Below are 22,358 nucleotides of genomic sequence, written 5' to 3' on the forward strand. Positions count from 1 at the left end.
AGGTGCTCGCAATAAAATATTCGGATAAATACGAATATTCGCATGGGATCGAATAATCGAAACGACACGAATACTTAGACTTCGAATCGAATACGAATAGCAAAAATCTAATATTCGAATTATATTCGAAAATTTCGAATATTCGCACACCCCTACTTATAATTCACCTGGCAGCAGGATTGAGATCAGTTTCTGCATCACAGTCTATCCCAGTGAAATGTGCAGAGTTGAAAGAATTAGCGGTGGTATGAGTTAATCAGACCTAATTTACAGAGCTCATTGCAGAGAATTTCCCTTTTCAATTGCCTCATGTTGTCAGCAGTCTGTAACCACTTTGCAAATTCAACCCTTAAATCAGTGGTGCAATGAAAAGTACTTTTTGGGGTGCATGTTGCCAGAAGATAGGCTCAGACAGAAAAAACTACCAAAGGATTCGTGGCTTTGGGCCTTTCAGAAGAAAAAGTGGCCGGGCAAGTTTGAATGTGGAGGGGTATGCCGGGGGTTTCGAGGGAAGAAAGGTCCATGTATCAAGTTGAGTGTCGGGCAGCATTTGCCTGGCCATTGAGAGTGTGGACTGCTGATACTTTTCAGTGGTTGTCCTAAAAAATCCGCGAACCACCATAAAAGTTGCAGAGTGCATTTGCTATGAAGGGCCGCTGCTTCTGCAAGAAATTTAAAGAATTTTTCTTTATAGGAGCAGTAAGCAATAAAAAATCCAGTGCTTTCCCTTTCTGTTCATGATTCTTACCTTCTAATACTGTTTGCAAAAAAACGTTTACTCCATTGCAGTGTGTATCACAGCCATCCTTTTGGCATTACTTGTAAAAGTTTTATCGGATTTAAAAATTATCGTAAGGCCTTGCTTAACCAGTCTTAAGTGAAAACACCCGAATGTCATTATCTCTGTGCCCGTGACTTGGGGCTGTCCAGGAAGCACTTGTCCCAAACTGGGGTGTAAGGAAGTTATTCGAAACACGGATGCAGCCTATTAAATAATTTACACTTTCGAGGCCACTCATTCATGATGTTGGGTAATCGTCGGATGTTTAGGTGCACAGTTCTTTAATATGCTTTTTTATTTATACCATTAAAATGGTTTTGAACTGTGATGATTCCCATGAAATGGGGATGCTGCATTCAGCACATTAATCTGTCGGCCCTGCCAACCTTATGCTGAAAAGGATTGGTTGTTACTTTATAGTGGTTGCAGTCGAGAACTCCAATTGATGGAGCAATTAGTCCAAATGCAGCAGGTGGCATGACAGGCGGCTTGCTTCTGAGTTTTAGGCCAGTACATCTTGTATGTTTCTGCAAGGAGCTGCAGGGATCTTAAATACCTGAGCCTACTCAGGATATGTATAAAATTTTATAGTCCGCAATTAAGACATCTTGCCCTAACATCAACACCACATTTTATTAATCTTTTATGTTCAATGAACCTTCTGTGCACATAAAAGAACACATTTAATTTTTTAGTTCATTTTTTGCATTCAGGAAGGAATCAAGGCTTTAACTAATGGAGTATGCATTTTAACCTGACTGATTCTACTAAACAAAGGATAAGTTCATAGCTATAAAAATACTCTCAGTGGGTGGTTTCAGAAATGAATTGGGAGGCTGGCTGATATTTCAGTGTTTGCAATTTTGATCGAAAAATATTTCAAAGCACAAAAAAAAACTTTATCGCAAAGCAGTGTTGTAATTAGTGGGGTTTAATGGCCCAATGCAACACATTAGAGCACTGCACATGCCTCAATCTGAGGCCCAAGCCCGGCCCGAGACCTGAAGCCCGAGCCCGGCCCAGGCCCGCTGAATTATCGTTCTAGCGAGCCCAGCCCAGCCCGTGTATCCCGGAGTGAAGCCCGGGCCCGGCCCGTTTCACAGTAACGCTTCAGGTATACTGCTCACTCTGAGCAAGTGGACTGCTTCTAGACCGATAAGAAACTGGCCGACAAAGGTTCTGAAACCACAGTTTGGCTTGCAGAAAGTTGCTTCTTTTTAACCCGGAAGGAAGTGATTAAGAGTAGTGCTCGCCAGGCCCGTCTTTTGGACAGTGATCTCGTGTAGGTGCGCTAAGATAAACTGGGAAGTTCCAAGAGCCAAATAAAAAGGGCTGCATAAGCGCGTAATCGACTACTTTGCATTCCCCCATGATTTTAATCAGTTATATTTTGCCGCCCACGAATTATAAGCATTAAAGCTGCCTAGCAAGCAGTAGGATGACATTTTTTTAGTGAACGCGATCTCACATGTTGAACTCATAGCCAAACTGCTCGCCTTTCAGCAGAAATGAAAAGCTAAAAGGCTCGAGTATTTCGCGATGTGTGTTTTGAGGACTATAAGCGTGCTAAACTAATATGCCCTTCCCGAATCCATTTCTAATAGTGTATAGGTATGTTTTGGGATGACGAACGATCAATGGCCAATTAAGACCGGTTAAATATTACTCTTGCTGGTGGAGAAGACGATAGCGCTCGAACCACGTGATAACTTACAGGGCAAAACACTTTTCATGTCATCCAGGCTGAAGAAGCGAGAAGGGATAGATGTGGTTATGAGATGAGATTTACAAATTCTCGCGAGCTTTTGTGGCTATTTCATTTACGAGACGTTCCGGTCAGCTGATCAAAAAGAAAACCAAACGCGCTTTAGTTTGTGAATTTTCTCACATAAGAAAATCGCATAAGAAAAATATAGCTATAAAATAAAAGCTATGTTTTTGGGGCTTAAGGGCCCAAGGGGAGTCAGGCTGTGAAAGACACCGAAGCAGAGGGCTCCGGATCATTTCGACCACCTGGGTTTCTTCAACGAGCAATGATACTACAAAGTACATGGCTGCCAAGCGAAACAGTTCCTAAGCAAGGAAACATATCAAGCGCTTGTGATGACGACAAAATCAAATGTTGAATGCGTCAAATACCTCATTGCTAAAGAGGGGTTCAAGTTTGTTCTGACCAGAAAGTTTTCTTCGGACCCCATAGAGTCGTTTTTTGGCTGGTTAAGGCGGTCTGCAGGAAGCAGTGATCAGACAGCTGATGCTAGAGCGGTACTCGCTGGCATAGAGAAGGCCTTAAAAACTGGGTTAGTGTCTGCTTCCCAACACAGCAACGTAATAGAAACGGAAAGGCACGGAGCACTGAACAGTGCACCGAAAAATGCAGTCACCCAGCGCGCGGACGACTTTCCACCGGAGGCGAAAAGTCTTCTTGAAGACCTTCTCAGGACACAGAAAACGTTGCTGCCAGCGCCAGACACTGCAGCACTTGCGATGTTAGGAGGTTATTTGGCTCGCGTCGTTCAAGAAAAAATTGATTGCAGCAGCTGCAATGCTCTTCTCACGCGACCAGCCTCATCTGCGCCCAGTGACAGTTTGATCCGTCTTCAGGACAGAGGAGGCCTCCTTTATCCTTCAACGCAGTTTTTGTATGTTCTGTACGCCTTCAAGAGCTACGTCGAAGTGTTGCTCAACAAAAGACGGTTCTTATCAAAACCCCTGCAAGCTGCAGTCAACAATGCAGTTGAGGCTCTTGCAGAACATGGAGCACTGAAATGTGAGCTTGCGTCCAATGACCACCACAGCCAACTTCTGAAACTCATCTGCGGAAAGTTTTTCCGCCATGTTTTTGCGAACTATGCCTTATCGGTGACGGACAGGAACGATGTAGTGAAACCGCTGACATCAAAGCCTTTATCTAGAAAGATTTTTGCATGTAAAACATTTTTGCGTGTATGTTTTATTCTATATACGACAGTAAAATGTTTTCCATTCACTCATCGCTCACAAAAATGCTTCCTTAATGTTTCTGCTTATATATTGGGTCAGATACGACCTATGCTAAGAATACGTGTTTTGTACAAAGAGGCACAGTAACAATTACCGTCGATATAGCTGTAAACTTAGGCATTCATCTCGGTACTGGAGCAACGTTCGATATGTATGCCCGGCCGCCGATTTCATATTAAGGCGAAAGCCTTTAATGTCTCATCGTTGTAAGCAGAAGCTGTCGACAGAAATGTCACGCTTTTCAGTTGGTCGAAACGGTCGTGACGTCACAGTGCGCCAATTTCAAACGGGGCCAATTGTACTTTGTCTAGTAACCATGCAACCAATTGAAGGGATCATATATGTCTAGTAACCATGCAACCAATTGAAGGGATCATATAGTGATGCTCCATGTAAGTGGGACTGAGCTTAGTTAATTGCTTAGTTACCCAATTAACTTTTCTAGTCAGGCCATATAAATAAATAAAACCGAGTGCGAAATTGGTCGAGCCCGGGAATCGAACCCCGGTCTTCAGAGTGCGAGACGAGCACGCTATCCACTCCGCCATGCCAGCTCGATGGTTTGGAATGAACAAAGGCGCGTCTAGTGAAGTCTTCGCTCACTGGCATCCTCCTCCCTTCTCTTCCGGTGGGGTTTGTCCACCGAGATATGCTAGACAGATACATTTCCTTTCCTCAAAAGCCAATTTACCGACCGAGGCAGAACCGAATGGGCGATGGCGTTCTATGGACTCCCTGACAGCGTTGCAAGGCGCTGTCGCGTTCCACTCTTAGAGGCGAAGCTTAACATCTTAACCACGCATCAGTGACCGCACTTTAGGTCAAAAAAGTGCACTCCTCCTCCCTGAATTTTGACGGGTGTCCACCGAGATACTATGTGAGACAGTTACTGCGTAATTTCCTTTCCTCAAATACCATAAACTCTATGTCAAATACAATTTTCATTTTCTTCATTACGGCCCATCTTTGTCTTTCTTCTTTCACTCCCACTTCCTCCCTTCCTCTACGGTGCGGTTTAGGTGTCCACCGAGATGACAGAGAATTACTGCGCCATTTCCTTTCCTCAAAAAGCGTTGCGTTCAAACGGCAAGGCATCGCGCCGAACGGGTGGTGGCGTTCCGTGGACTCCCTGGCAGCGCTACGACACGCTGTCGCGTTCCACTCCTATAGAGGCGAAGCTTAAGCGTCATTAATTAGCATTTGATTAGTATTCAGGCATTAATCAGTAATTAACCATTAATTAGTGATTTGTCATTACTTAGTAATTAGTACTCAATTACATTTGACGCCACCAATGCCACAGAAGCAGACAAAGTGGTGCGGAAAACGCTTTCGCCTCTACGCACTTTAGACAGTCAAAGTGCCCCTGAATTTTTTTTCCTTGATGAGCAGCTTTTACTAAAGTACATGTGCACATGGCTTAACAAAAACAATTTAGCACTTTAACGATCGTGTCCGCACATCAATCTTACTAAACGGAGAGTAGTATTTTACGCTGCGTGCAACTCCTGCCGCGTCGTCTGCTCCATCCTGGGCTGCGCGCGCCACTCGTCGGCAGCTTCGCGTACTAGCACGAACGGCGCCTAAACAACGGCGTTTCCCGCGATTGCAAGCTGACTGACAAAATGGCTGCCACCATGTCAACAGAGCCTGCGGCGACATCGAGCGAAGCATCCTCCCAGAAGCGTATTAACTGGTCTACTGCCACAACAGAAGCGTTAATACGCATCTGGGAGGACAATCTGAATGCTCTGCGGACCAATACGCGCAATGCACGTATATACACCGCAATGGCGGAGTCCCTGAACGCGCGCCTGCCGTCAGGCGAAGGGCCCTACTCGCCGAAGCAGATCCGGCAGAAGATCGAAAATCTGAATAAGCAATACCGGTAAGTACGAAAACATTTTCCCTTTTCATTTTCCACATTACGAAAACATTTTCCCTTTTCAAAGTTACCGTATTGCGCAAGCTCTGTGTGCAGTTTCACCGCAAACGATCGAGCGGTTGAGGCGGGAAAATTTTTGAAAGTCTTTACGATAAAAACGCACAATACGGTATACGGATGCATACAAACATGCACCATGCCGCACGACGACCGCTGCTGCAGTGGTGCCTCGTCCGGCATGGATCATTAGAACGCACAACTAATTAGCTGGCTGTCCTGTGTTGCATGCGAAGTGTTATGCCCTGAACTCGACGCGGTTGGACTGGCGACTGCGTACAGTTGTGATGTTTTAATGCTTGATTGGCAGCACCACCTGGATCGACCCGCATATTGGCGGAAATGATTTGCGCCAGCAGCAAGCTGGACTGTTTCGTTTCTGTGCGTGCTGCCGCCTGGATTTTTTTGCATTACGCGAACGTCGACCACGCAGCTTCATTGCGCCTACAACGGCGATATTCAGGGAAATTGGTGAGCGCTCGCGCAACAGCAGAATGTCGTCTCTCGTGCAAGCATAGTCTGCTACGTTATTTCCCAGCCTGTAGGTGTTTAAGCTATTGAGCTGCCTCACGGTCGGCGACCGCACGATATAATTAAATGTAGCTGCCGCGTTAGCTCAGTGGTTATGGTGCTCGACTGTTGACCCGAAAGACGCGGGTTCGATCCTGGCCGCGGCGGTCGAATTTCGATGGAGACGGAATTCTAGAGGCCCGTGTACTGTGCGATGTCACTGCGCGTTAAAGAACCCCAGGTGGTCGAAATTCTCGGAGCCCTTCACTACGACGTCTCTCATAGCCTGACTCGCTTTGAGACGTTAAACCCCATAAACCAACGAACCTGCAATTAAATGTCTGAGAGGCTGTACAGGCTGATGTTCATCTGTTTTTCCTTCCAAAATTAACCCATCCCCTAGCATTTGCAAAGTAACCTCTTCTTGAAGTCAAGTACTTCTGCTGGTGTGGGGCCATACTTGAGATGTACAATTTTATCTGCTGAATCTGCTGACTGGCATGATTTTCATCCTGTTCAGCACCCTTTCCATCTGTTATTGAGGAAAGGCGTGATATCCACCTCTTTCATATGGATATCCCATTTGAAAGTCTTTAAAAGGAACTGTGCCTGCCTATATATTTCCATGCTGCGAATTTTTCATCAACATCGCACTGCGTATCTTTTCACTCATAATAGCCTTTTTAACAACTGAGGGTCGAAGACGTAATTGCATGACTTTATTTTACAGCCTCAGGTGGTCGAGGTTGAACATTTACTATTCCGTCTGTTGGTTTGAAAAACGCGCTCTGTTGGTTTGAAAAACGCGCTAATATTTTAAAGATCTGTTGCCAGGCAGGTGCTGCTGCTCGATGCGGATAGAAGAAATTGCTGCCTCTGTTTTTTCCACAATATTTTGGATTTTAATTCCCACGTTCTGTTAACGCCTGCGTGTCGTCAGCCGCCCGAGCGCTGCGGCTGGTTTCGCTATCGTCGCGCAGGCTGTTTCCGTTTCTTCTGCTCGCAAAAACTAGTGTCTGTCTGCTTTCTAATCTTTCAAAGGGTAACTGCGAGTTCCTCGCCCGTTTATTGCTCACAAGGGCGCAATTACATCTGCTTATGGAGTGGGTGCTGGTATATACAAATGATGCCGCCGTATACCGACGTTGTCACTGCTCCTGCGTTTTCTTTCTCGAGGCCAAAGGAAACGAATCGCCCCTCGTTGGCGATAGCATAAAGGATTACTGGAAGTTTCTCACTCGTTTCATTTTTATAAGGGGCACACAACCACTGAATGTTCTTGCGTGCGCTCGCATGCACACTTCGCTTGCGCCATGGACATATGCGCCGGTTGCTCTCCTGCGATTCCTCAGTTTGTGAAACACAATTCTACACATAATTTTTCTTATTTATTTTATTCAAGCCAATCCGCATTCATTAATAAACCATGCATGTAAACCTGCTCAAAAAAGGGTGGATATTAGTCATTAAAAAACAGGCTGTAATTCTGAAAATTTTAAATTCGAAATCGAATTAATCGATATTGAAAAGTCACGCTTTCGACCATAGAGGGTTTTGTTAAAAAAAAAACGCAGGTTTTAACGTTGGCTATCCGTGTATTTCCTATTCTGTCTACAAAATTGTGTACTGATGGGTTAGGCTGTTCGAAAAATAACTCCTACCTAAAAGTTGATCTTTATTACTGATGAAGACAAATATGTAACTTATCTTTTCAGCCTGCCCTCTTACAGAGGGCACAGAGAAGAAAACAAAAGACAATGCAGATCATGAAAAAAACACGAGCTACAATATAAGTAAGCAAGATATTGGGACAGAGAAGTGGGGCATGTACCGTGAGGTGTAACCTTAAAGGAAAACATAAAAACAAAGCATGAAAAAAGGTTCAAACCACGAAATAAGTCAACAAGACTTAGGGGAAAAATGTTGTTGGGCACAGTGTGGCGTAACACTTCGCCACAAACATGAAAACAAAGCATGAAAAAAAAGATGCAAACCACGAAATAGCAGAACGAGACAGAGTGGTAAAAAAGCAAAGTGAGGTGTAACATTTAATGCAATGTACAGTCGGGGACAAAAGTCTCCGGACCACGTGTTCCTCAAACGAAGCCCATAGCTCTGCTATTAGTCGGCGGCTGGAGGCCATACTTGTGGAGGTAAAAGTTAAATTTTTGTTCATTCATCTCCACAAGTGCTGTCTCCAGCCGCTGTCTGATAGTATAGCTATAAGCTTGGTTTGAAGAACATGTGGTCCGGAGACTTTTGTCCCTGACTGTACTCTAGGGCTGATCCCGCTTTACTTGAGATTCCCATTTCTTCCTTCGCTCGGAGTCTCAGGGGAAGCGAAAACAGCGTAGGCCTTTACGCGTTGACCCGGTGCACATTGGCGCTCAACAACCTGTCATGCTGCCTCGGTGGACTTGACAAGCTCCTCAGTCATGTGGTAGAGCACTGTCAAACAAATAAAGCCACCAGCGATCGTCCGCAGCCACTGGGCCTCAAAAAACGGAAACTCAGCTGCTTGCACTATAGTGAACTAGGAGTATTCTAGATCACTGTAGCTTGCACCAAGCAACCTAGGCCAGCCCGACTGACCGCTGTGATTCAAAATGGCGCCGCAGGGAGAGAGAGGCGGCGTTGGAGAGGTCAAAGGATGGCACCACCCTGAACGGCGGCGCTGGCATCGAAGCACCCTAATCAAAGTGCTGACCGCAGCGCCGCTGCTGCCACCGCGGTGGCAGCATGAATTGACGGCGCGCCCTTTTGCCGCGATATAGTGCCTAGAATATACTGTATATTCTAGGCACTATAGCAGCGAACGCGCCGGCGTTGACGCCACCTACCCCTTCTAGCCACCATAGCGCAACTGCAGGTGATTTGACGATTGGCTATTGGCTGAGCTTATCAGCCAGCCAGCCGAGCCACACGCCATTTACAGCGTTTAGTTTATTTATCACAGGCGTCTGAATTGCCACTCCAATAAGCCACTGAAACCAGTGCGCGCTTTCCTAGATTCTGTCCGTGTAATACTTCTGTTCTTCCAACGAACTGCAGTTACGTGCTCGTCCGTGTGCTATTCGCCGGTTGTGCGCTTCATCATGTGCGACGCCACATGTGGAGAGGCTCCAGCGGTATCACGTCGAACCGCCAAATTTTCCTGTACCCCCCCCCTTTCCCCCTTCCCCCCTGTCGCGAAGATTTTACGACTTTGAAAGCCTTCAGTCTCGCAGGTATGTTACAGAAAACCCTCTCTGAACAAGCCATTATTGTGCCTAGAATAGTATATTCTAGGAACTATAACGCCACCAGAAAAGCCTAATCGCCATCTTGTGATGGCAGTGACGCTGAGACGTGATTTCTGTTTGGTATCCAACTGTAACTTAATGCCTCTCTGGTATGCATTGTTATGTGGTTTCCATTTTTTCTCTGGTTTCTCTTTCCAGTGAAAGCGGAATCGTAAGTGCAGATGCTTAATGCAAAAGCAAGCTCAGAACTATTTCTGCGCAGTCTCTCAAGTATGGGTGATGCTATTCAGAAAAAAAAAAAAAATGGCTGCGAGAGCTAAAGCAAAAAAAAAATGTAAAATCTTTTTTCACTGCTGAATAAGTGACTATTTCTGTTGTATTTTACGAGTGGAAAGAATGGTCAAACGCTCAACATTTTTTTTCTCTTGTTTTCTGCTAAAAACTATCCATAACTTACCCTCTCGCAACCAAGTTTGTGCTCATAATGTGCCATTCTGCTCATTCTTTCTCTGAATGGAACTCCTGATAAATGGAACAGATTTTCCTGGTCCCTTGAGCTTCCATTTAAAGAGAGTCCACTGCTTAAGGACTGCATGTGTGAACTGCTTTGGATAAAAAAAAAAAACTGCTTTGGACTGTTGAAGTTGTATGATAACAGTAGTGCTTTTGCAGAAGGTGTGAAATGTGAGTTAATTGGTGCATACCGGGAGATCTGCATGGTAGGAGCACATGAAGTGGAACTCTTGGTTTTCTGCCTGTCATCAGTGTGGTGCACTCAGAAGGAAAGCAAGATATAATTACACTAGCTCCTGGCATTGTATTCCTTCTGTGTGCTTCTGCCAGGGCTTAGTTGGATTTTATTAGAGTGTATGCATTAGAAAGGCAGTGCATAGTTTCAACATCCTCTTGATTTCTCTTAACACTGTTTTTGGCAGGCCTGGGAATCGTGAGAGTGGTCCGGCTCGTTATGCTCCCAGCGAGTGCTGAGGCGGACCTCTGGGGGCAGTGCCAAGGCGATGAGCAGACAAGAGAGCTGGAGAGATTGGCCTACTACTTCGAGAAGTGGGAACACCCAGGCATTTATTAGGCACATGTATCCTCCGGTGTCCAGCTATGCCTTGCTTGGGAGTGTAAGTATAAAAGCACACGATGCTTTACAGAGCACTTTAGTAGTTCTGTCATTGTCTGATATGGTTCTTTATGCCCAGTCACGCTGCTTGAAGGCACAAGAAGGATACTGGCATACTAAACTTGAGGTGAACAACACAGTTAAGATGAAGCGGGATTTGTCGTCTGTGTCGTTTGTCCTAACTTTAGTGTGGTGACTGTCTTCTTATGCCTTCAAGCAGCACAGTTGTCCACTATGGACCAACATCCCCTAGGGTAGTTTTTGCCTTTCAGAAATGGAAAAAAAAACACTCGAACACATTTATACAGCATTGCTTCATATCTGTTACATACCTTCCTTCAGTCTGTTTCCAACACCGTTACTTTGTATAGCATTGCTACTGTGGTTAATTTAAGTTCAGGCATGAACACATGCTGGCTGTGTTTTACTGCTCCTAGAGCTTTTCAGAGGTGATCAGTCCCACATGATATGAAAAGAATGTATTGCCAGTAATGATTGGCTGCATAATTGTCTGTCATTCTTTTAAATAAAATAATGGTTTATTCAGGGGTGTAGTTATCATTGCTGCCATGTGAAGTAGTGTATAGGGTATATGAATATTGAAGTTTTGAATAAGGGCTATTTGAATGGGAATTTGAATGTCCAGTAGTCGCAGGGTTCTTACAGGCCCCTGAAAGCCTTGAATACACTGTAAGTTTCGGAAAACATTAGGAGCCCTTGAAATCCGTAAATTTCTAGAAAAATGTAGATCAACCTGACCTAACTCATCAAAGCACAACCAACCGCACAGTGTCTAATAGTTGAGAAACAAGTGAATGGGTGGAGTTGCCAGGGCTGTTGACACAGTATCAAGTTGCCAATGATACAGTATCGAAGGTATATGTATCTTCTATACTGCCCGTGCCTGCCATTGAGAGAACAATGCAGGCCTCTCCGTATAAAGCTCTTCTGCTCAATCTGTCGTGATCGAATAAGGATTTCATCCTTGTCATGTTTGCACCGATCGCATTATGTATCGCCACGAATCAATCACGGTTATAAAGTGAAACCGTACTGATCAAAGAGAAATATCTTCCAGCATTTTTTTTTTGTACGAACCATCGGGGAATGTAATTCACTGCCAAGTGCAGTGGTGAGAAGAAGCGCTGTGGATTTGTTTTCTAAAGGCTTGTATCCCTTGCAGTAATGCCATATAGGAGCTACGAGTTTTCACTGAATAATGAATATAGAAAATTTCGAAGTGTTTGTCTCGAGCGAACAATGTTTCTGGGACTCTTGCTGCATGTGGTCAGCCCAGCGTACCCCCTCCGAGATGGCATCGCACCGCATGCCTGCGCTCCCGCGTGTACATGCTGGACCCGGTCTGCGCATGCTCGCGGCAAACGCAAGCAGGCAGAAGCGCAGTGCCCTTACAGACATCTTCACCTGGAAGGTGTCTGCGGCCGTGCTACCTGCAGTGCGCACATGCTGGCACTGGCACAGCGGCGCGTATCAGTGGAGAGATTTAGCATAGTATGATCGGCTTCCATGTGTCTCCAGTGTGCACACGCTGACTGGTCCTTACAGGGAAGGTGTCCAAACAGCTGGCTGGCGCCTGGCACCTTGTGGCGTCCTCAGGGCGATCTTCGCATGCGCAGTGGTTCCCTATGGATGCAGAATACGCTATGCTAAATCTCTGTAATCGATAGACGCTCGGCTCCCTTGACTTTCATGGAACGAGTCTGACTTGACTGCAGCTGCCACAGCCTTCGAATTTTGAATCCTTCTAATTTTGAATCGAACATCTGTGTAGAGTAGAAAAAAATCAGAAAAAGATAAACAGCCAAACGCTATTGTCTTTATTTTTTTTTCAGATGGTTTACGGCTTTTGCAACCAAAACGAACAAAACTGGACTGATTCATGAGCATGCTTAAATAAGATGATGCGTTCAGAAATGTATGCAGCTTGAGTAGACAGCACCACAATATACTGTTTGTGATACAAAATGAATAACAAAATGGGAGTCCATGAATGACACATGACTCACAACTAAGGCTGGCATGATGGGTAGCAAAAACTCATTGATATAGACCTCATGGAGCCGGAAGAAATTCCCTAATAATCCGAAGGGTATAAGATGCCCCCCTTTTCCAAATAAATAAATAAAATGCTAAAAATGTGGTCAGTCTTTGAGAGAATGCTCCATGGTACAAATAGTGAAGATCCCGTGACAAGTGCTGCATTTGGTATGCTAGAAGAACAACACGTACATGATCACGGGGAATGTGGATTAGTGTTGGAATGGCGAGACGGCTTCTAAAAAGCAAAATAAATGACCAGTGATGTCCCAGTCATCGTATGAAAGAGGCGCGCAGGTGGGTTCAGAGGGCTGTCAAATGCTCGGCTCAGTTGCCACGGACAAGTGGCGAAGCCCAGCAGCCGAAACTACGCAGACGGGCATTTTTTTTTTGGCCTATCGACAGGAGTCCTGTAGGTGCCACACCTGCCGTTATGCTCATGGATGCGCGGGTTGCAATGCTGGAAAGGTTGCAATGCTGGAAATCTTGTGAAGGCGGCAGTACAGGTGCCATGGGGGTGGGTTTTGGGTATGTGTAACATTATGAAAGGATTACACACGCACACGGCATACACAAACACACACGCACGCACACACTTTTTCCTACTGGTATTGTTAAAGCAGGGGGTCAGCCATCTTGTTTGCATCATATGTGATATGTGGGGAAGTCCACTTGCAGAATTTCGCTCGAGGCAAACCTGGCAGTGTCCGAATGTGATCGGTCCACATGGCAGACAACAGAGAAGAAAGCAGAGAGAACATCTCTGTACTGTTTTCTTGGTGCTTTAAACTCGAACTTTAGATTATTTGCCCAAATATTGTTATGTTTGTCACAGGTGAAATTACGAAACTGGGCGCAGTATTTGATTGCTGCCAAATACACGTATTCCGAAATTTTCGAATGTTTAGAAATTCTCGAATATCAATTTCACAAACACGAATATGAACCAAATTTCAACCATATTCGATTCATATTGAATACTTACGAATATTCACACAACCGTGCTTGTGATGCATTCCAGAGCCTAGCCAGCGTTCTCATGCACGAGGAACTTTTGCTCCACACAAACTGCAGCGTCCATCTCAACCGTGGCTAGCTATGGCTCTGCCCATTTACACTGCTGTTATCAGCGCTTCTGTGTCATTAAAACCTTGCAGAATGGTAGGTGCCAATTCAGTTGCATTGGCCAGTCGGGAACTGTATTCGCAGATCTGTGTGAATGAAAAGGTGTATTGTAATGGGCCTTGGCACATGTGGAGGCCAATCACTGCTTTTGAAATCTTTTTCTGTAGCATGACCAGCAGCTCTTGTAATCCACCCATTGACGGTTCTCTTTTGTTGAAATATCTGGTGTTTGACATTAAGTTAAATGTAACGTGCTTTCTTTATGGAAATCATGGCTGGCCTGTTGGGAGGTGCGTTAATGAAATTTTAATGTTGCTGACTCAAATTTGACTGAAGCTAAAATTTTGCTATTTGCACACTCCTAGGGTAAATAAATTCTGTTTTGCATCGTCGTAAAGAAACTTGGAAACTGGGTTTTCTTTGGACCGTTCCCATCTTCTTTTATCTGTGTCTGTTTTCTTTTCCAGGCTCATAAGCTGTATGCTTATGCCCAAGCTATCCTCCATGCCACAAAGTAAGTCTGTTACTCTTCTTTTAGAATACCGTATTTACTCGCGTAATAGGCGCACTCGCATAATAGGCGCACTCGCATAATAGGCGCACCCCTAGTTAGGGCGCGAAAAATCAGATTTTTTTATTTCCGCGCATAATAGGCGCACCCCGAACTTGGCACTGTGATCAATACTGTATTTACACGATTGCAAGCCGACGCCTCGCCACCCCCCGCTTCCCAATCTTTATTTTAACAAAGTTTTTGCTGAACTGACTACTAGTCCCTACTAGTGCTGCTGCCGTCGCAGCTGCTGCGGACCCACAGCACGTACAACGACATCGCGTATAACAGCCGCACACAGTTTTCAGGGATGCTCACTTTAAACGTCTGTTTGGAAAGCTTCATCTCCAGCCGGAAACGTTCCCGACTTAGGCCCACGAAACTCTCGGCGCTTGGAGTCGCGTACGAAAATTTAGGGACGCCGCAGTCGCAACTGCCGCACTTCTTGGCCACGTCGTATTTTCCGACCTGCCGCACGCTTGCCGCATTCGAGAGCAAACTCCCAGCCGTCTAGCTGTTAAGGTGCTTGGCCGTCGAGCTAAAACATCAACGCTCCGCGGCAAAGCCATAAACCACGATAACTATCGCGCTACCGCAAATCCCGGCACTTGAAAGCAACAACAAAACAAAAAAAAAACCGAGCTGGAGATGCTGAAAGCTCGCGGCGGAGGAAAACGATGATGATGATGACCTTGGCCTTGGGCGCCCTCCGCGGGCGGCGTCTGGAAGCTCCTGCGCGCGTGTGTGGCCTCCGCGACCAAGCGCCCGTTGCGCGCAGCCAGAGCCGATCGCGGAGGCCTCGGCGCGCGCATTCCGAAGGCTATTCCCACGTGTGTCGTGGAAAGTCTCGGTGCGGCGCTTACACGGATCTTTTTTTTTTTTTTTAACATTTTCTTCGCGAAAACGGGGTGCGACCCGTACACGAGTGCGTTTACGCGGTGTGTTCAATTTTGCGAGTCGAAAAATTTCCGGAAATTTTACCCCGCGTAATAGGCGCACCCCGAACTTTGAGCCGGATTTTCTGGAAAAAAAGTGCGCCTATTATGCGAGTAAATACGGTAATTTCACAGTAGACCCGACAGTTGCGGCAGTATTAGTTGTGATCAAGCTGTAGGTTCTGCATTTTCGGATGTACCCATCGCACCTCAGTTGTGTAGGAGTCTGGTGGAGAAGTACCAGTGGTTGTGTTTTATGTTTTAGACACACTTTATGGCAAGCATCTCAATATGTGACTCCTTCAACAAGCTCCAAGACAAATGGCAAAACAGTATGATGATGAGCATGGCTGAAATATAACGTGCGGCTTCAAATATCCAACCACAGCTAAATGTTGATCGCCCTCATGCCCTTTGATTGCTGTCCTTCAGCCAGTTTATCCTATCATGTACAGTACAACCTCATTAATACGTTTAGATAAAAAAATGCTGGGCAAGGAGCGTATTATCTGGGAGAACGCATGATACAAAAGCGTGAAGATTTTGAAAAATGTGGTTTAAGAGTAAGTACAAAGGCATCTTTAGCACCTTCACTTCTTATAATGACCGATAAACTCATGTTGGCGCAACCCTGAATAGGTTTTCTAGGGTTGTTGCAGTCTTCTGTCCACATATGCATTGGCCTTGGCACAAATGAAACCTGACCTTCCGATAACCTGTACATTTCTCCCGGTCCCTTGAACTTCGAATCACTGAGGTTTTACTAGCAATCATGTTACTTTGCCAATCTTATCATGTTATGGATTTCATTTTGCATAACCATAAACATTTGCATAAACATTTTGCATTTTGCATTACAGGTTGGATACGGTTATGCTGTCTAATCAAGTAGTATACATTTCTGTGCGCAACATGTTTTTTAAACGTTTTTTTTATATAGTGCTGACAACATTTGCTTGTTTGTCGGTTTCTGAATTTATCTTTTACTGAACAGATATTCACATCAATATACGAAGCCATTATTTTCTTCATATTCATATTCGAAAATTTTAGTGTTCGCGCGCCCCTATTTAGAATACATGGATCAGTGTATGGTGTTTGTCTGCGATCGATAAATACTTCATAATTAAATTTCTTCTTGACTCTGTTTCGGTTTCGTTAGCAGAATGATGGCTGTGGCGGATAGTTTTCACTTGGGTCGCGTGAAGCAAGAAAAAAAATGCAATATAACTGCTGATACGTCGTTTGTTGTCATTCGAGCTCTTGACATCGGCTGGTTTAAGCGTTTTAGTGAATTAAAACTACGTATCATCGTTTACGATCCAGGTTTTTTTCGTGCCTCGTGTGATCTGAGTGTCAACTACAAGTCACAGCCGTGCATTTCGTCACAGTCACAGTCGTGCATGCAGTTTCGGTTGGTGAAACCGAAACTGCATGAGAGGAGAAATTCAGTCAATTTTTTTTAAGTGGGCTTATTGTCCCTAAGCGACTCAGGCTATGAGGGACGCCGTAGTGAAGGGCTCTGGAAATTTCGACCACCTGGGGTTCTTTAATGGGCACTGACATCGCACAATACATGGGCCCGTAGAATTTCACCTCCATCGAAATGCGAACGCTGCGGCTGGGATCGAGCCCGCGTGTTTCGAGTCAGCAGCTGAGCGCCACAACCACTGTGCCACCATGGCGGCTCAATTTTAAATTATTTAGTGGTCATAGGCGAATACTATGGCGGATGATCCATGTATTCTAATGTGGGAAAAAAGGAAAAATGGGCACGGCATGTAATGCAAAGGAAGTGGATTCCAAGAGATGGCAAAGCATAGCAGTGGGCAGCATAAAGTTAGGTGGGTGGATGAGATTAAGAAGTTTACGGGGATACGGTGGCCGCAGCTGGCAAAGGACAGAGTTAATTGGAGAGACATGGGCATGGGAGAGGCCTTTGCCTCGCAGTAGGTGTAGTCAGGCTGATGATGATGATGAAGACGTCCTTTGTCTCCCACTGCTGGCTCTGCGATTGTATCGTTGCGCATTTATTGCTTGGAGCTGCGCACATTCTATCTGCCATCCCACGGGGAACTACATAATGTGGGGCGGGGCAGAAGAAGGTGTTCGTCTTGCATTTGGAGTAATTTTTTTTTTGTTGGCCAGCGAGGAGTGCAATATGTGGGAGGTTGGGGGGGGGGGGGGTCTACATATAGGCTTCAATATATATTATGCATTATGACCTTTGTAGTTTTTTAGGATGTCTTCAAAAAATTTTCGCGTTATTTGCGTGCCCTCTTTTTGAATCCCTGGAAAAAAAGTGCGCGAATTATGCGAGTAAATAAGGAAATAAATATATTTATTTATTAAAGTAAATAGTTTCAGACCGGAACGGCCGCTAAGTGAATAAAAGTTTTGGATAGCAAAGGGTTAAGTACAGTCACATTTGGTATAGGTTGTGTTACCAGTGCATCTATTGCTGGAACTTTACTTTGAAAAGTTTGTTAAATTCTTTAGCATGTCATTTTTGTGTGAAAAAAAAAGATAGGCTGCTAGGTGTTATTAAATTCCGCCTTACGGTGGATCCAATCAAGCTATGGTCACAACACTCGGCCGTAGTGTTGGGAGTAGAGGCCTGCTACAAAATAGGCATGACTAATTAAGCACTACCAGCATATCTGATTGCTATTAATCGCTGGCGCTTACTTCCCAAGCAACCACCGATATTCTTCGGACGGCTGACAGAGGTCTGTTTCGGATGTTCTGTACGTCCGCTGAACATCCGCAAACAGCCGGTAGACGTCCGTCGGCCGTCCGAAAGGTGGCCAAAGGTATACGGTTCGCCCGCCGACGGACGTCCAGTTGAGTACGTCCATTGGCGGATCTTTCTCGGATATTCGCATATATGGTGCATGCGTGCTTTTTTCACTCCGCCCGATGCAATAAAACCAAAAACAATTTGATGCATAGCACGCATATTTTATTGTGGTTGATGATACATCAGCTGAGCAATGGGTTATATTCGGAAAATTTCTTAAATGTGACTCTTCAAATGTGGCAAGCTTGGGACACACATCCGTAATCTTCCCACCCACAGGATTTCTGAAATAAAAAGAACGCGGCAAACATCAGTCATGTGAAACAAATGGCACAATGCAGCAGCCCAAGTAAAAACATTGGAACCAATTAATAGAAGTGTTTAATGCTGCAATTATAACAGACAATGCACTTTAACAAACAACTCAATAAGTATAAGGCAATAACAGCTCTCACTTTTCCACACCATATTTGACTATGTATCTGTTATTTATTCTCATGGGCCCTAGGGCACTAACCTGCGCAGCACTGTACGCGACTGTGCACAGAAAGCCGCAAAGCTTCCGTTGCGAACCACTGCGAACTACACGTGCTTTCTATGGTCTGCCTTTCGCGCGTTGTCACTCTTTATATATAGCACAGTGAACCTAGCGATGCCTTAAAAATTAACAAGATGTGAAAATACTCTGTCTCGCAACTTTGAAGAGGAGTGGGAATTGCCGCGCAAGTTGAGGGCTCCCGAAGCTGTGTGATGTAGGCTCCCGAAAGTGTGAGAACAACACGCACTTGTGGAAGCCATCTCCTCGCGCTTACTGCTCCCACTGTCCTGTGAACGAATGTTATATGAGCATGCTGCATTGTCCTAGAAGCAAGTTCCAAGAAGTGTACTGATACATACCTTCGTAGGCAATCACATGTGCACTAAGCCTTCTTTAAACCAAGGTCGACGCAGTACGGGATTCCGGTGTTCCAGAAGAGCTTCAGGCGCTTCCCGTATCTTTCGAATTGCTTAAGTTACATACTACTTTCGTCCACAGACCGAACAAAGCCACACATTATAATAACAGAGCTATAAAGCTCTGCGAGACAACACTACGCGACAAATCAACAACAGCGCTACGGAGCCGTAGTACTGATGGATTGGATTGGACTGACCGCGAACTGACATCTATGATGATGGTGATAGCAGAATGCACGGGAGTTTTGATACTTACGAATGGTTTCAATGGCAAGTTTAGCTAGCAAAACGGTGGACATGTCGCACAACTCCACTAATTTGGAGAAGTTTTATAAATATAAAACTAGCCATTGAGTTCTTGCAAAATTCTGCAACACCTGCTTCTCCTCTTAGATAAGTTTAGCTCGTTGGCGGCTCTTGCACTGCAAGTAGGAGTGGAATCGCACCAATTTACAAACATCTTCGCGTCAAACCCTCCAACTGATGCAAATAAAACAGTATACATACACGAAAGACGCAAATTTTCTGTGAAATAAAAAACGTCCATACTCATGGCCTGGGAAAATACTCGGCCTTACATCCTTCGGACGTACACCTCGTCTCTCATGCGGATATACAAAAGTGGACACTGTCCGTACGTCCGGCGGGTGTACGAATACGGATATCCGAAATCGGATTGTGTTTGTACGTCCGACGGACGTCCGATTTCGGCAAAGGACGTTCGGATCTAGCTCGTACGTCCGACGGATATCTGTGGTTGCTTGGGTTGTCATCTTGGATCTGACATCAGTGTGAAGCTGTCTCCTGGCTCCGGGCTGTAGTGTAAAAGATAACGGAGAGGTGAAAAAGGTGCCCACAGCTCATGCACTGTTCACTTGTTTGTTATACCTGTCGTTATAGAATACTGACACCCCTGTACATCTATTTTGTATCCAGCCACCACAGAGGGTGACAGCTAGACCTTGTTCCATCCGGTCACAATTTCGAGCATGAACTCAGTGAACTAGCACGTGCCGAGCATACACTTGTGTGGTATTGGTAAATTGGTTTTTGAGGAAGGGAAATGGCACAGTATGTGTCTCGCATGTCTCGGTGGACACCTCAACGTAAGGGAAGGAAGGAAGGTGGGAGTGAAAGAAAGAGGTGCTGTAGAGTGGCATATCGGCCACCTGCAGATCTTTAACCTGCACTGACATCACACAGCACACGGGTGCCTTTTGCGTTCCGCCTCCATCAAAACGCTGCCGCCGCGGTAAGGTTCCAACCCGGGTACCCCGGATCAGTAGACGTGCTCCTTAACCACTCAGACACCGCGGCGGGTTTTTATAATTTCACTGGGTTTCAGTTTTTATATTTGGGAAAGCCTGAACTGACATTTTTAACAATACTCATTCCTTTCGTGATGTTTTCGTTGACTTGATTTTTTCAACATTTTTGGTCTTAATTTGCAGGCACGGCCATTTCCACCGGAGAGACGACGAGTGGGTTTCCTTTCTTTTCTTTGCACTCCAAGAAAATATGCAAGATTTTTGTCGATGGTTTCTGTACTATTAAGACTCGTGGAAGCAATCTTTTTTTTTTTTGTATGACTGGATGTCATTCAAATAAATTTGCTCAGGACGAACTGGCGGGCTAGTTGGTTACACATCTCAAAAATTTTCCGAGAGCACGGCGCTTTGTGGTGTGTGTCTTCTTTCAGTCCTCGTTTCTTTCTTGTGCGCTCGGAAAAATTTTTGAGATTCAAATAAAGTCTTTTCTCCGGCGTGAATAAGTTTGATTGCTTTGTTATCGTTTCTTAATGGGGTCTTGCAGACCTCCTTGAAGCAATGGTTGTTATGCTTCAGTCAAATTGTTTGTCATGCAGGCACAGGTGCAAAAAGAGTTACAGATGTTGGTGCTCACAAAGAGGAGTTATTCAGTGAAAAAAGGTAAGAAAAGGAGGAAACAAAAGTCGCCCCGAAATCAATTTTTATCGCGTATCCAGTTCCAAACCCTCTCCAGGTGGCACAGTTGTGCACAGCCACTTAGAAAGCCTATCTGTACACACCGAAGAGTGCAAGGAATGGTTGCATTTTTGCATTTGCAAATTGGAGCACAAGGTTGTATGAAGAAACAATTTGATATGTGGGCACGCCTTCTAATCCTCTATGCAGATGACACTAGTGACTAATTGGTAAGTACTGGTACCTTGGACAGGAGCGAAATGGTTGGTACTGCATCGCAGGGGAGCTTTCATTTCTTCTGTGGTGTCAAAATAGGGTATGAAGGTACGCAGTGATTGTCTGCAAGTCCGCAAAATATGTATAAACAATGCAACTCTATGAAAAAGATGGCACCTCTACCAGTGTCTTCTGGGCACGCGCATTAAGGTACTCTATATTCAAATTGTTTGTGATATTGTGCATTTTTATGGTGCAATTTCAATACTGGGGCTAGGTTTGATACAGTTGGATTGTATCGAAGACCCCTAGTTTTCCGCGAAAAATCGGGTATCTGCATTTTTTGCCAATTCTATGTTACATGTCAATCTATTTTTGATGGGGTTTTGTGTTGGTAAGAATGTTAGGAATCTCATTAATTAAATCTTGCGAACTGAGTTAAAATCTTGCAACGAAAGGGGTTCTGCTGATGCCTTGACAAGCTTGCTCCTTCATCCGTTCAAGAGAGTGCGTCAAGCGCTGCAGCTCTGGTGCACGCTTTTATGGGAAGATTCAAAACTGGCTCCTGTCGAAAGCATGTTGCCGCAGTCGCATAAATGTAATGAGGTTCTTTCTTCGTTAAGTCATCTGTTCGAGAAAGCACCTCGCTTTATGTTTTAAACCAAGCTACAAATATAACATCTCCGTTTGAGATTCCCACAGCGAGCTCACCCACTAGACTGGTGAACTGTGGGAAAAAGCCAACATCATGCCTTAGCCCGTGAGGTGAAGCGCACGGCACGCAAGATTTGCTACAGCGTGGAAAGAAGGCGCAGGGCGATGAGGAAGGAAAGGCAGTGAAAGCAATGAGGATTGGAGAAGGAAAAATCATGGATGATGAATGCGATTGATGTGGCAGAGTATGCATTAGTGTTCCCTCCTTGGACGGAGGTGCCGCTTATGGGCTCGGACCGTGCGAGCGGGTGGTGTGAGCCAGTCCGTGAATCGCCGAGTGGCGCGCCGCCCCCACTTCTGATGCATTATTCCAGCAATCGCAGTGTAACACTCCGTACAGCTCCTCCACCCGTCGCCTACAGCTTTCTTGCTTCGTGTTCCCTTTTCCACTTACCCTCTCTCCACTTGGCGACTTTTGTCGCCTACCACCCTATTCGTAATATTCCCCCT

General features: G+C 45.2%; 1 protein-coding gene and 1 long non-coding RNA gene across 2 annotated transcripts; both read left to right on the forward strand.

The window, feature by feature from the left end:
- Nucleotides 1-388: 388 nt before the first annotated feature.
- On the forward strand, nucleotides 389-10,465 carry LOC149340428 (uncharacterized). The gene is made up of 4 exons (XM_089551125.1): nucleotides 389-470; nucleotides 2,829-3,710; nucleotides 9,677-9,689; nucleotides 10,414-10,465. The coding sequence occupies exons 1-4, from the start codon at nucleotides 389-391 to the stop codon at nucleotides 10,463-10,465; spliced, it is 1,029 nt and encodes a 342-aa protein (XP_089407251.1).
- On the forward strand, nucleotides 5,411-21,929 carry LOC149340429 (uncharacterized). The gene is made up of 4 exons (XR_016283610.1): nucleotides 5,411-5,672; nucleotides 10,414-10,608; nucleotides 14,258-14,304; nucleotides 20,487-21,929. It is a non-coding gene; the product is annotated as an uncharacterized LOC149340429 (long non-coding RNA).
- The last annotated feature ends 429 nt before the right edge of the window (nucleotides 21,930-22,358 follow it).

This window comes from Amblyomma mixtum, chromosome 6 (assembly GCF_055824585.1).
Source record: "Amblyomma mixtum isolate Tamu chromosome 6, ASM5582458v1, whole genome shotgun sequence".
Classification (NCBI taxonomy): Eukaryota; Metazoa; Arthropoda; class Arachnida; order Ixodida; family Ixodidae; genus Amblyomma; species Amblyomma mixtum.

Bases quoted from the DNA above. Each gene is read 5' to 3' on its own strand.
- LOC149340428 (XM_089551125.1), top strand. From the start codon at position 389: ATGTTGCCAGAAGATAGGCTCAGACAGAAAAAACTACCAAAGGATTCG. The intron at 471-2,828 runs GCAAGTTTGAAT...GATACTACAAAG, and splicing joins TCAGAAGAAAAAGTGGCCGG to TACATGGCTGCCAAGCGAAA.